This window comes from Crocuta crocuta, unplaced genomic scaffold, assembly GCF_008692635.1.
Source record: "Crocuta crocuta isolate KB4526 unplaced genomic scaffold, BGI_CrCroc_1.0 scaffold64, whole genome shotgun sequence".
Classification (NCBI taxonomy): domain Eukaryota; kingdom Metazoa; phylum Chordata; class Mammalia; order Carnivora; family Hyaenidae; genus Crocuta; species Crocuta crocuta.
Genome location: NW_027530640.1, coordinates 8,585,032 through 8,597,336, shown reverse-complemented (window position 1 = coordinate 8,597,336; position 12,305 = coordinate 8,585,032). Strand labels below are relative to the sequence as shown.

General features: G+C 51.7%; 1 protein-coding gene across 3 annotated transcripts; it reads right to left on the bottom strand.

Annotated features, from left to right (window-relative positions):
* Window positions 1–733: 733 nt before the first annotated feature.
* LOC144235377 (uncharacterized) lies at window positions 734–5,157 on the bottom strand. 3 transcript variants are annotated; one of them, XR_013336193.1, is made up of 4 exons: window positions 4,612–5,157; window positions 2,174–2,628; window positions 1,261–1,585; window positions 734–984 (listed from the first exon to the last, which is right to left on the bottom strand). XR_013336193.1 is itself a non-coding variant. In XM_077768926.1 (4 exons), the coding sequence occupies exons 1-4, from the start codon at window positions 3,053–3,055 to the stop codon at window positions 931–933; spliced, it is 870 nt and encodes a 289-aa protein (XP_077625052.1). In that variant the 5' UTR covers window positions 3,056–3,211; the 3' UTR covers window positions 734–930. The 3 variants fall into 3 exon arrangements, 2 of the variants coding, with proteins under 2 accessions (XP_077625052.1, XP_077625053.1); XM_077768926.1 differs by lacking the exon at window positions 4,612–5,157 and adding an exon at window positions 3,020–3,211; XM_077768927.1 differs by lacking the exon at window positions 4,612–5,157 and adding an exon at window positions 3,020–3,211 and having other exon boundaries at window positions 2,197–2,628.
* Between the last annotated feature and the right edge of the window lie 7,148 nt (window positions 5,158–12,305).

The following is a 12,305-nucleotide window of genomic DNA, read 5'->3' as shown; positions in this document are numbered from 1 at the left end:
CGACGACTTCACCCCAGGGCGACTAGGGAGCAGGTGAGGGGGGGCCTCCTGAGTGGAGGAACAGAAATCCAGCCATCAGGGGTATGTGGGTCACAGGGGAGGGGAGGGGGCAAGGAAGTACTGCCATAGGACAGAGTGGCTGTGAACTTGGGTCCCACGGTGCACAGTCCCAGGAGTGGGTGGGGTGGGTGAGCACATGCTGCCTACATAACCACCCAGTACAGCCTCAGGTGGTGTGGGGTGAGCCTGGTGTCTGGGGTCCGGTTAGGGCACCACGAAATGTTATCCAGAGAGGCCAGGGCCTTGGCAGATGTGTGGTATGTTGTTTTCCCTGCCTGCGTTCTCCAGAGCAAGGGAGCCAGGAAAGGAAAGGGGGCGAGGAGGAAAGATGAGGCGGCCTCCTGGTGTTTGATGGGTGGCAGCTGGCTCTTTCCCTGCTCCCGCAAGCCTCACTGAGGAGGGGTGTGTCGGGAAGGGTTTTAAGTACTCAGGCCCTGAGCACACACTGACCCGGGCGTGAATCCCAGCTCCACTGTCGCTGAGCTGTGTGAGCCCAGGCAGGCACCTTAACCTCTCTGAGCCTGTTTCTTCATCTGCAGAACGGAGTTGACGCAAGCGTCTACCCCCGTGAGGATTATGGAGATGGTCTCTGTAAGGTGCCTGGCACGGAGCAAACGCTCCCTTAATGGAGGCTGTGCGTGTTAACACCAAAACATCACATCAGTGCACCAACTCCAATCCAATAAATAGTGATTTATTTCGTCCCTGGTCCACGTCCCTCAGTTGTTCAGCGCCCCCTGGTCCTGCTCCCTTGCTCTGAGCTTGGGACAGGTTGGAGGGATGGTCTGAGCGCCTGCCAGGCAGACGGCCCCTCTGTGGAGCACCTTTGGGGGCTGCTGCTGTCCGCTCGGCCTCAGGCAGTTTTCCCGGCTAGGAGGGCCCAGGGAGCACCTGGGGCTGCGGGGTCGCTTCCGGAGGCCGCGGCTGCAAGGGGTACAGGCTGAATACCTCCCCTCTAGTTCTTGGGGAGAAGGCCACCCCCGAGCCTGCTGAGGCGGCCACTGGCGTGGACCTGCACCCCGGAAGGGTACAGGGTCTCCTCGTTGGCCCACCCAAGGAGACAGAGAGGACGGAGGGGCCGCCAGCGTTTGGGCTCCTCCTGTCAGCTCCGCGGGTCCTAGGCACCCAGGCAGAGGGGGAGGGAAGGCCGGACTTGGGGCCCCAGGCCAGTTCTGAGCCCTCACCCCCAGCCACGTTCACCTCTTGCCAATGAGCAGGTGCTGGCGCCCACTCTTCGGCGGCTCCTGCTGCTACCGGCTGGCGCTCCGTCCAGAGTGGCTGCGGGCAGCGATCTCCTGGGCTCCGGGCTCCCCTGCGGAGAGGCGGCCGGCCCGGGACTGGCGTGCAGCTCCTCCTCCGGGGTTCTGTAGTAAGGCACGAACCCCCAGGCACCAAGGGCACCGCCCCCGGAGGGAGGGGTGGCCGGGTCGCCGTCGTGGCAGCCCCCTGCTGGGACCCACAGGATGGGGGAGCAGGGTGGCGAGCGTGAGGACCCAGGGGGGAGGCCTGGGCTTGCCGAGGCGGCCTGCGTGGGAAGGACACAAGATGGGAAATGCAGCATTGGCCTCGTGCCCAGCGAGGGAGGGGGCAGGGCGCGGGCTGGGGAACACCGAGCAACGGCATCCACCCCTCTGGGCCTCCCAGCTGGAAGGAGCGCCTCTGGGATTACAATCCACTCATCCACCTGCTCTGTCTTTTGGTCACGGCGGCTAGCTCCGTGGCTCTTAGTGGCTAGGAGTGACCTGACAGGGCACCGGCTTGGGGTCAGAGTCCAGGTTTGCTCTTGTCAGCTAAGTGTCTTTGGCCGAGTCATTTAACTGCTCTGAGACTCATTTTTCTCATCCGTAAAGCGGGAGCAGCAATCAGCCATCGCTCATAGGACTATTATTAGGACAGGGGAGCTGATGCACGTGGGGTATTTGCTGGCATGCCGAGCAAGTCATAAGGACTTCCAGATGTTTCTCTGGGGTACACTGGCTAAGCCAGGTGTAATAATCACACTACTGTATGTAATTCTCAAAGGCTCCAATACTACCTCCACTATTCTCTCTCTTTTGTAAGGACTGTGAAGCCCAAGGGGCTTAAGCACATTCCCCAGGCCACCCCCACTCACTGAGCCCCGCCGCTGACAGTCACCCTGCAGAGGCGGCCAGCCAGTGCCTCCTTCCTGGTGCACGGGTCTTGGGAGACCCCGCATGAGCTGCCGGGAAGGGCCAGCCTGGGAAAACACTCCTCCTTGGAGCGATAGAGCGGGAAGAACCCACTGGGTGGTTCTGAGTCCTTGGGGAACAGCACGTCTCTAATATTCTGGTCTCCTCCTTGGTCCCTGGAAACCTCGGGCCGTGGGGCCAGCTCCTCCACCGCCAGGAGATTCCCGTAGGTGCGGAAGAAGGGCAGGTACTCCAAGGCCACCGGGGACCCATGGGAGAGGTCAAGGCTGCTGAAGGGCTCACTGGCCCTTGGACTGCTGGCCTGTGGGTGCCAGGACAGGGGCTCTGGGCCGGCCTCCTCCAGGAGGCTCTGGGAGGCTGAGACGCTGGACTCAGGCTCACAGCTCTTCTGGGATGACTGGAACAAGAAAGGTGTTCCACCTGTTACCCAGGTGGAACCAAAAGAACCCAAAGCCCAAAGTCCCCACACCGGAGCCCCCCTCCCCCGTTCCTGCCAACACTGGAGGCCAGAGGGGTCTTCCCAAAGCATAAACCTGAGTGTGCTCCCCTCTGTTAGAACCCAGCGGAGGCTGCCAGCTTTGGGGGCAGGTTACCCAGCAGCCTGGCAGGGCCTGGCCCTGCCGGCACCGACATCCTTCCCCCATCCCCCGCTGACTCCACTCTGTATACACCAGCCTCCTTGCCCTTCCTCAGTCACGCAAAGCTTGGCCCTGCTTTAAGACCTATGTCCAGATCTGACCTTCGCCTCTCAGTTCAAAGCAGCTTTCCCAGCCCCTGCCTCGCCGCACCCTTGCACTGACTTGACTCTCGATCATTCCAGCCATCACATCTCCCACACTGGAATGCTCTTGGTCCGAGTCCACCTAATCGGGTGTGTGGCGGTTTCGTCTGTCCGGTGCTCCTGGCTCATTGTGGGCATGCAATACTGATACTCTTCCAACACATGACCAGGCCAATCTGCTGACTCTCAGGCCACCTCACATTCCCTTCACCATCCAGTCCATCCACACAGACCTCTCAGTCCGTCTCAACTCGCCAAGTACAGGGCCTTTGCTCATGCCATTGCTCCTGCCACAGGGCCTTTGCTCATGCTAACGCTCCTGCCTGGAATCTCTTCCTTCTCCTTTTTCCTGACTGACACCTTCAGTTCGTGGCTCCAGGCTACTCCCCACTCCCCGCCCCGCCCCGCCGGGTTAGCTGCTTCACTCTGTTGCTGACTCCCACCACTCTGATGCCCCTCATTCAGAGTCCCCACACCTCTGCTGTGAAACATTCATCTGCATCGTGACTTGGTTAATCTTTCATCTCACCAGTTATAAATTCCAATGAGGCTAGGCCCCTCTCTCTTCTGTATCCTCGGGGCCTAGAACAGCCTTAGCATATGGCAGATACCAAATATTGGAATAAAGGAAAAGAAAGGTGGGAGGGAGAGAAGGAGGAAGAAAGAGAATATTAAACTAGGCTTGGCCGGGAACAAAGTCCTTGCCAGGCTTCCTGTCAACAGGAAGGGAAAGACATGTCTTATGGGAGGATGGGGTGGGAGGGGAGTGGGGAATTGCTTCCCAAGCCCAGAGAAAAGACAACCCATTCTCCACCTTTGCCCGCCAGGGTCAGAACCGGAGCCCATGGGTACATGTGGGGTACAGGGGTACCCTGTGGACTCTGAGTCCCACAGGAAGGACTTGTGGTCCGACCCAGGCCTTCTTGATCCTTGCTGGCACCTCCAGGCCTTGAGTATCCCACCCTAACCACATGCACGGCCATGCCTGTCCTAACCCCTTGTGTGCAGCTCTACCACCACCGTCCCCCCCCAAAATTCCTAACCCTCGGCAAGAGCCCAGGGCCCCAAAGACTGTGAGCGCCTGAAGAACAGGGACCAGACCCCCTGCTCTGAGTCTGGGTGCCCAGCTCAGGGCCACCCATGCTGCCCCTCCCCAGACACACCACGGCCCCACAGCAGTCCTCTACCTCAGGTAGACCACGGGAGCCCCCTCCCAACCTTGCCGGGCCTAGGAAACAAGGCGGTGTGGGGGCCCTGCCAGAGTTGGAGGCCAAGCCCACCCTGCTCTGAGGCCTGTGCTCTTTTCACCGTGACCTGTGTGGTATCGTGGTCTCAGCTGTGTCCCCCATGAGCTATGCTGAGGTCCTAACTCCCGGTACCAGAAATGCGATATTTGGAAAAAGGGTCTGCATCTATTTGGTAGATGCAGTCGAGTTAAAATGAGGTCAGAGTGGATTATGTGGCCCTAGATCCAATGACTGGTGTCCTTATGAGGGAAATTTGGGCCCAGACGCAGGGGAATCATCAGAAGACACTGAGTGCAGAGACGCGAGGGGTGCTGCCCAGGCCAAGAGATGCCATGGGTCGCTAGGGGCCCACCTGCCTTCAGAACTGTGAGAGAACACACTGGTGTTGCAAAAGCCACCCGGTTTGTGGTGACTTGCTGCAGCAGCCCCAGGACACTGTCACGTCCAGGCGAGTGCGAGGGCCGGCTGTGTGGGTGAAGGGATCCGCCTCAAGAACGAAGGCTGGCAGGGCTCTCGTGGCGGGCCCTACCTCATGAGCAGCCTGTGGGGACGGTCTCCCTGCGGCGGCTGGGTGCCCCTAGGCCTTACCCGTCCTGCCATCCAGATGCCCTGCTACATGAGAGTCTTCCCCGCCTGGGCCCTGGCCCCACTTCACCAGTGGGTCCTGGATTCAAGGAGTCCAGGAATGGCCCCTCTGACTCTCCAGAAGGGCTCAGCAAAGCAGCCTGTGCCCAGTGCCACTCATGCTGTCCCTCAGCCACCGCCTCCTGCGTCCCTTCTGGAGACAGTGGTAGCCCGCGCCGTGACACGATCAAGACTAATCTTCAAACTCTGGCGGAAAAGACAAAGCTGCCCTTGGCCGATCCCTTCCTCCCAGCCTGCTCTTCCCCCTGGCAAATGCCCCTCTGCCTGTCAGGGAAGGTTCCACCATGAAGTCACAAGGCCTGGAGCCAGACGGCGCCGTTACCATGGAGACTCCTGCCCCAGCACCCAACACCTGTGATCATCACCTGCCTCGTAATTCAGCTTAATCCAGATCTCCCCCGGGGACTTGGGGGATACAAAGGGAAAGCTCAGCTCTCCATGACAGGCCCAATGAGCTGGCTCAGGGACTTGTGCCCAGAGACTCCGAGAGTGCCCCAGCAGCCTTCCCAGGAAGGGGAGGGCGCGCCCTGAGGTTCCACGCTGTTGCCTAGGGCTGTCCGGACCTCCCCATAGCTGGGTGCCTCGGTCCCCTTGGGTCTCTGCTCTTACCATTCGATTTCAGTCCCCTCTCCTCTGTGGGTCTTTCCCAGTCACTTGGGAGCACAGAGCGAGACACAAAGCCGAATACCCGCCTTCCCCCACAGAGCCACCCTGCCCAGCTTCTGTCCCAGGCCTGATGTTCCTGCTCAGAGGGAAAAGACGAGCCTTTGTTGTCACCTCCCAAGGGTCAGCTGCTGCTCTGGGCCTTCCCCACATGCAGCCCTCTCTACAGACCTTCAGGGCGGCTGTACCTTGTTACAGACTGGGTAGCTGAGCCTCCGCTACAACGGCCTTCAGAGGTAGTCTTTAGCCTTAGGGCTGGAGGCTGGAGAACCCCAGCACAGCGCCCAGGGCCACAGGGCCCCGGTACCTTCAGGACCTCAGGCTTCTCCATCGCGGGATCCCAAGCACTGTGTGACCCAGCAGGGTTCCTGGGGGTCAGGCCCCAGACCCCCCACCCCGATCCTAGGGCCATTAAAGCTTGCTTTTCTTGTTTTATGGACTTAACTCTTTAATCCATGTGGAATTTATTTTTTCTAAGTGGTAACAGATAAGGCCCTAATTTTATTTTATATATTGAATTATATATGTTGATGCAATATCGTTAATGAATGACGCATTTCTCCACCAACCTGATTTCAAAAGCCAAAGTAACCACATTCAAAATTTGTAACTATTTTAAACTCAAGTCAGTTTCTCTGTTTATTGTTCTGTCCCTCTCTTTGTCTCTCTCTTTTTTTTTCTTAATGTTTTAATTTATTTCTGAGAGAGAGACAGAGACAGCATGAGCAGAGGGGAGTCAGAGAGAGAGGGAGATACAGAATCTGAAACAGGCTCCAGGCTCTGAGCTAGCTGTCAGCACAGAGTCCGACATGGGGTTCGAATCCATGAACCACGAGATCATGACCTGAGCCGAAGTCAGATGCCTAACTGACTGAGCCACCCAGGTGCCCTTCTTTGTCTCTCTTGGTACCAACACCATAATGTCTTGAGCTCTTTAGTTTTATTATAATTTTAATTCATTATACAGTCATTTATTTATATCTTTATTTTTTAATGTGTGTTTATTTTTGAGAGAGAGACAGAGACAGAGTGTGAGCAGGGGAGGTGCAGAGAGAGAGGGCGACACAGAATCTGAAACAGGCTCCAGGCTCTGAGCTGTCAGCACAGACCCTGACGTGGGGCTCAAACCCACAAACTATGAGATCATGACCTGAGCTGAAGTCGGACGCTTAACTGACTGAGTCACCCAGGTGCCCCTATTTACTTATTAATATGTAGGCTCCACGCCAAATGTGGAGCTTGAACTCATGACCCTGAGATCAAGAGTCACATACTCTACCCACTGAGCTGCCTGCGTGCCCCATTATACAGCCATATTTTTAAAAAATCAGCTTTACTGAGGTCTAGTTTATATACATTGTAAAGGGTATCCATGTAGCAACTCCAAAATTAATATACAGAAATGCCTCGCATTAGGTAGTCCCCCACCCCGGCCTTCCAGCCTCAAGCAGCAACTGATCTGCATGTTGATGCCATAGATTCATTTCATCCGTTCTAGAATAAACGGAATCACACAGTATGTGCTTTTGTGCACAGTTTCCTTTTTTCCAGCATTTTACTTTTGAGATTCATCCACATCGGTGGCATTCTGTTTGCACCTCTCTACCGCTGAGCAGTACACCACCGTACGGCATACCACAATGTGTTTACGGATTCATCGGTGGACGGACAGTTCGGTTGTTTCCATCAGCAGTTAGGCTGCTAGGCACGGTAGCGCACAAGACTCTGTGTGGGCACAGTTTTCGTTTCTCTTCGGTGAACACCTAGGATGTGAAGAGCTTGATCATGCGGTAAGCCTGTGTTTACGAAGCGGCCGCATGGATTTCCGAGCAAGGTTGCACCATTTCACATTCCCCGCAGCAGTGCGTGAAGGATGGGGCTGTTTCCCTTTCTCTTTGTCTCTTTAACAGTTTTGCCATTCTTGGGGTGCCTGGGTGGCTCGGTTGGTTAAGTGACCCTTCGGCTCAGGGTGTGATCTCGCGGTTTGTGGGTTCGAGCCCCGCATCGGGCTCTGTGCTGACAGCTCAGAGTCTGGAGCCTGCTTCGGATTATGTGTGCCTCTTGCTCTCTCCCCCTTCCCCGCATGTTTCCCATCCCCTAAATAAATAAACAAACATTAAAAAGAGTTCTGCCATTCTGGTGGGTATGTACTAGTAGAGCATCATGGCTTTAATTTACGATAATGACTCATGATGTTGAGCATCTTTTCATGTGCATATTGTCGATTTATATACTTTTATTTGTTAAACATTTGAATCTTTTGCCTATTTTAACAACTTTATTTTTACAAAGTACAACCAAAGGCATATATTCAAACCTGCAGTTTGATGGTTTTTGACATATGTGCGCACCTGGAAAACCATCACCACGGTCAGGATACCAAGTATTTTTATCTGTCCCCAAAACTTCCTGATGTGCCTTTGTGGTCTGTCCTTCCCATGTCCAGGCCACTTGATCAGCTCTCCTGTCACTATATTCTGTATTTTCTAGAAATTTACATAAGTGGAATCATACATCATATACTTTAAATTTTTTTAATTTGAGAGAGACAGAAAGAGAGAGAGAGAGAAAACATGGAGGAGAGGGAGAGAGGGGAAGAGAGTGATTGAGAATTTTAAGCAGGCTCTACACTCAGCATGGAACCCGATGTGGTGCTCTATCCCACAACCTTGGGATCATCACCTGAACCCAAACTGAGTGTTGGATGCTCAACTAACTAAGCCACCCAGGTGCCCCTACTTCGACTTCTCTTACAGAGCATACTTGTGAGATTCCTTTATGTTTTTGCATGTACTAACAGTTTGCTCCCTTTTAATTACTGAGTGCTGTTTCATTGTCTGGATGTATCACGATCCTTGTCCCTCAATACGTAGTGTGCTGTGTTTTTCTAGCTGTTTGGTTGGTATTTAGCTTTCATTTTCAGCCATTTATAATGCAATGGCAGTGGGGGCTCTTGGAGACTCTCTTGAGCTGGGAGTTCTTCCTGGGCCTTCTAACTATCCCTTCTATGGCTCTTGCCCCTTCCTAACGTTTGTGACCCTAAGCAACCGTCTGCCCCTCTCCCGGCCAGTGTCCCACCTGAAGTCACAGGGCGGACTGGGTACAAGATCTTGGGCTCTCCCCTCCGTGGCGTGGCTCCAGGGCCTCTTGTGGTGGGCTCAGACCTAGATCTGCCTACCTTTCCTGACCTGTCTGTGTCCAGCCCCCCAGGATTGCCCCTTCCTGCTCCATGACACACCCACCATGCCTTCTCTACCAAATTAGACAAGAAAAAATTATATTTAACAAATTTTTAAAAATATAAATGTATTTTCCCACAGGTCCCTGGGGGCTCTGCACATTTTTTTCCCCCAATTTCCTTTTCTCTCTGTTCTTCAGATTTCATCATTTCTATTCATCTATCTTGAAGCTGATAGGGTTTTTTTTCGCCTTCTCATCACCAAGCTCCTATTGAAATCAGTAAATTTTTAAAATTCCGATTTTATATTTTTCAGTCCTAACATTTCCATCTGGTTCTTTTTTATAGGTCCTACATCTATGCTGAGAACTTCTATCCTTTTATTCATTCCAAGTGTGTTTTTCTTGACCTAATGGAGCACAGTTATAATAGCTTCTTTGAAGTCTTGGTTTGATCATTGCAATGCATGGGCCACCTTGGGGTTGGCATTTATTGTCTCTTCCCTGGAGAACTGGCCACATTTTCCTGGTTCTTTGTATGCTGGCTAGTTTTGGATTGTTCCAGACATTGTGAATGTTATGTTATGTAGACTTTGGGTCCTGTAAATAATCCTCCAGGGAAGTCTGTATTTTTGTTCTAGCGACAATCAACTGGGTTAGGTTCAAGCCACATGTTCTATCTTGCCTTCCGCATGCAGCGACTCGAATCTAGGTTCCGTTCTCTAACCCTGTGCTGCATTGGTTTGGATCTGTTCCTGAGCATGAACTATTTAGTGATTAGGCCAAAAAGATACACGCACATGGTTTAAAGCTGTTTGGTTTTCTTTTTTTTTTTTTCAAAAATTTTTAATGCTTTATTTCTGAGAGAGAGAGAGACAGACAGCATGAGCAGGGAAGGGTCAGAGAGAGAGGGAGACACAGAATCCGAAACAGGCTCCAGGCTCTGAGCTGGCAGTCAGCACAGAGCCTGACGTGGGGCTCAAACCCACGAACCATGTGATCACCACCTGAGCCAAAGTCGGACGCTCAACTGACTGAGCCACCCAGGTGTCCTGAAGCTGTTTGGTTTTCAAAGCTCTGCTATGCTGCTTTGGGTCCGTCCCACTCACACAGAGCTCAGAGGTCAGGCTGAGATCTGTGCACAATGATTCACAGAATTAAGGGACCACTTTCCTGGCTCTCTCTCCTCCTGGATTCCTCCCACACTCTGTGGCCTCACAGGGCCCCCTTCTGCCTTGCTGCTGTGGAGCCTGCCCTTAGGATAAAGCCAGAGACTGCGAGAGACAGACAGAGAGAGAGAGAAAGAGAGAGAGAGAGAGAACGAACCTGGGAAAACTCCCCCCGCGTGGACAACTTGTCTAAGAATGTCATCTCCACAATCTGTTTTTGTTTACTTTTTTGAGTTCTCTGGTAGTTGGATTTTTAATTTGGCTCAAAGTTCCTGTTAGAATTAGTGGGAGGAGTGGACTAAGTGAGCTTATGCTACCATGCTAGCACTGGAACCTCCTTTCCCCCATTTTTAATAAAGATTTTTGTCTTCTTGTTGTTATGTTGTAAGTGCTCTTTATATGTACTGGATACAAGTCCTTTGTCAGAAATATGTATTGTGAATATTTTCTCCTGGGCTGACTCAAGTCAGCACTTTCTCAAGTGCCTTGACTTCACATCTTTTTAACAATGTCTTTCTAGGAAACTTTTTCATTTTGAGGAAATCCAATTTGTTTTCCTCACTGTGCTTTTGGTATCTGAAGAAACACGTGCCTATCCTAAGGCTGTGATGATTTCTTCCTAAGCTTTCTTCTAGATGTTCTACACCCTTATCTTTTATGTTTAGGTCTCCTGTAATTCTTTTTGAGTTAATTGATATGGTTTGAGGTAAGCATCAGGATCTATTTTTCCATTTGGATAACCACTATGTCAATCTCATTGAAGACTTTTCCTGTTTCTCATAATCAGTACTATACGCATGGGTCCATACATCCTGGACTGTCTGCTCTGTCCAGTTGATCAATACTGTGGCACTGCCTTGATTAGCGTGATCAGAGTTTCTCAATCTTGGCACGGCTACATTTTGAGCCTCATTACTCTTTGTTGTGGGCGCTGTCCTGTGCACTGCTGCAAATATACTGTATGCCTTGAAATCAGCTAGGGTAGTTTGCTGATTTTGTTCTTTTTCAAAATATACTTTAACATTTAAAAAATACATTAAATATTTTATGGGTTCCTGGGTGGCTCAGTTGGATAAATGTCCGACTTCAGCTCAAGTCATTATCTCACGGTTTGTGAGTTAAAAGCCCCGCGTCGGGTTCTGTGCTGACAGCTCAGAGCCTGGAGCCTGCTTCGGATCCTGTGTCTCCCTCTCTCTCTGCCCCTCCTTCACTTCTGCACTCTCTCTCTCTCTCTCTCTCAAAAATAAAAATCGCACTTCCTCTCTCTCAAAAATAAAGATTAAAAATTTTCCAAAAAAATGCATTAACTACTTAAAAATCTTAAAATAAATATTAAATAACACTAAATATTTAATGTTAACATATTATTAATGTTAAATACTTTTAAAAAGCCTATGTCCACACTTTCATAGAAATTTATGTTAAATTTATCTCCGAAGCTCAAGCTTTTTGCACGTTTCTTTTTTCATTAATAAGATCTCCCCCTTTGATAGTTTGCAGCTCTATGAACCAATCATAGAGATGATTTCAACCAATCATCCCATCAAGGAACCACCACCTTCATCAAGATAAAGACCAGTTCAGCTACTCCCCATGCTCCCTTTTGCCCCGTGGTGTGCTGGTAAGCTGGTTCTCAAAAACAAACAAAGGAGACAAGTCAACGAAGCCTGGACGGTTGGCTAACTTCCCCGGTGTAAATACCCCCACCGTGGCCAGTTTCAAACTGCTAACACGGCATCGCTACGTGTGCAGTTGGAAAGAGAAAGGTAGACTGGGAGCCTATAAGCTGGTAGCAACTGCCTCTAGGGCACTGCTCACTCCGCCCTCTGGTGAAAACCCCTCCCACCCCTACTTAACCCCCAATCTGCTTGCTTCCCCTGTGGTTTTGCCTTTCCCCAAAACTCACATAACTAGAGTCTGGCGGAAGTTGGAGTCACCCATCCTCCTCGAATGTGGATCTCTGCCTTCTGGACTCCCTGGGGCCGTGGAGCCCGCACCAGTGTCCCTTCCCCGCTGCATTCTAAACCAGGCCAAAAGCCGGGGGCACTTTAGGGACCATTTCACTTGTTCCCTTTCCCTCCTAGATCACTGTCCGGACCTTTCTGTTTTCCGCTGTCTTCAAATACTGCCTTCCTGTCTTATCTAGTTTTCTAGTTGCTCGCAGTGGGAGAACAACTAATACCAGTTGTATTGATGTGATTAGAAGCAGAAACCTCTAAAACCAGTTTTTAATAGTCACATTTATTTCACTAGGCAGTTTATGCCAGGATCCGCGCTAGTCATTTTCCGTGGATCACTTTATGCCCTCTTCATAATCCTATCAGGGAGGTATCATTATGACCCCTTTGTAAAGATAAGGAAAGGAGGTTTAAAGGGGGCAATGAAAGGCCAG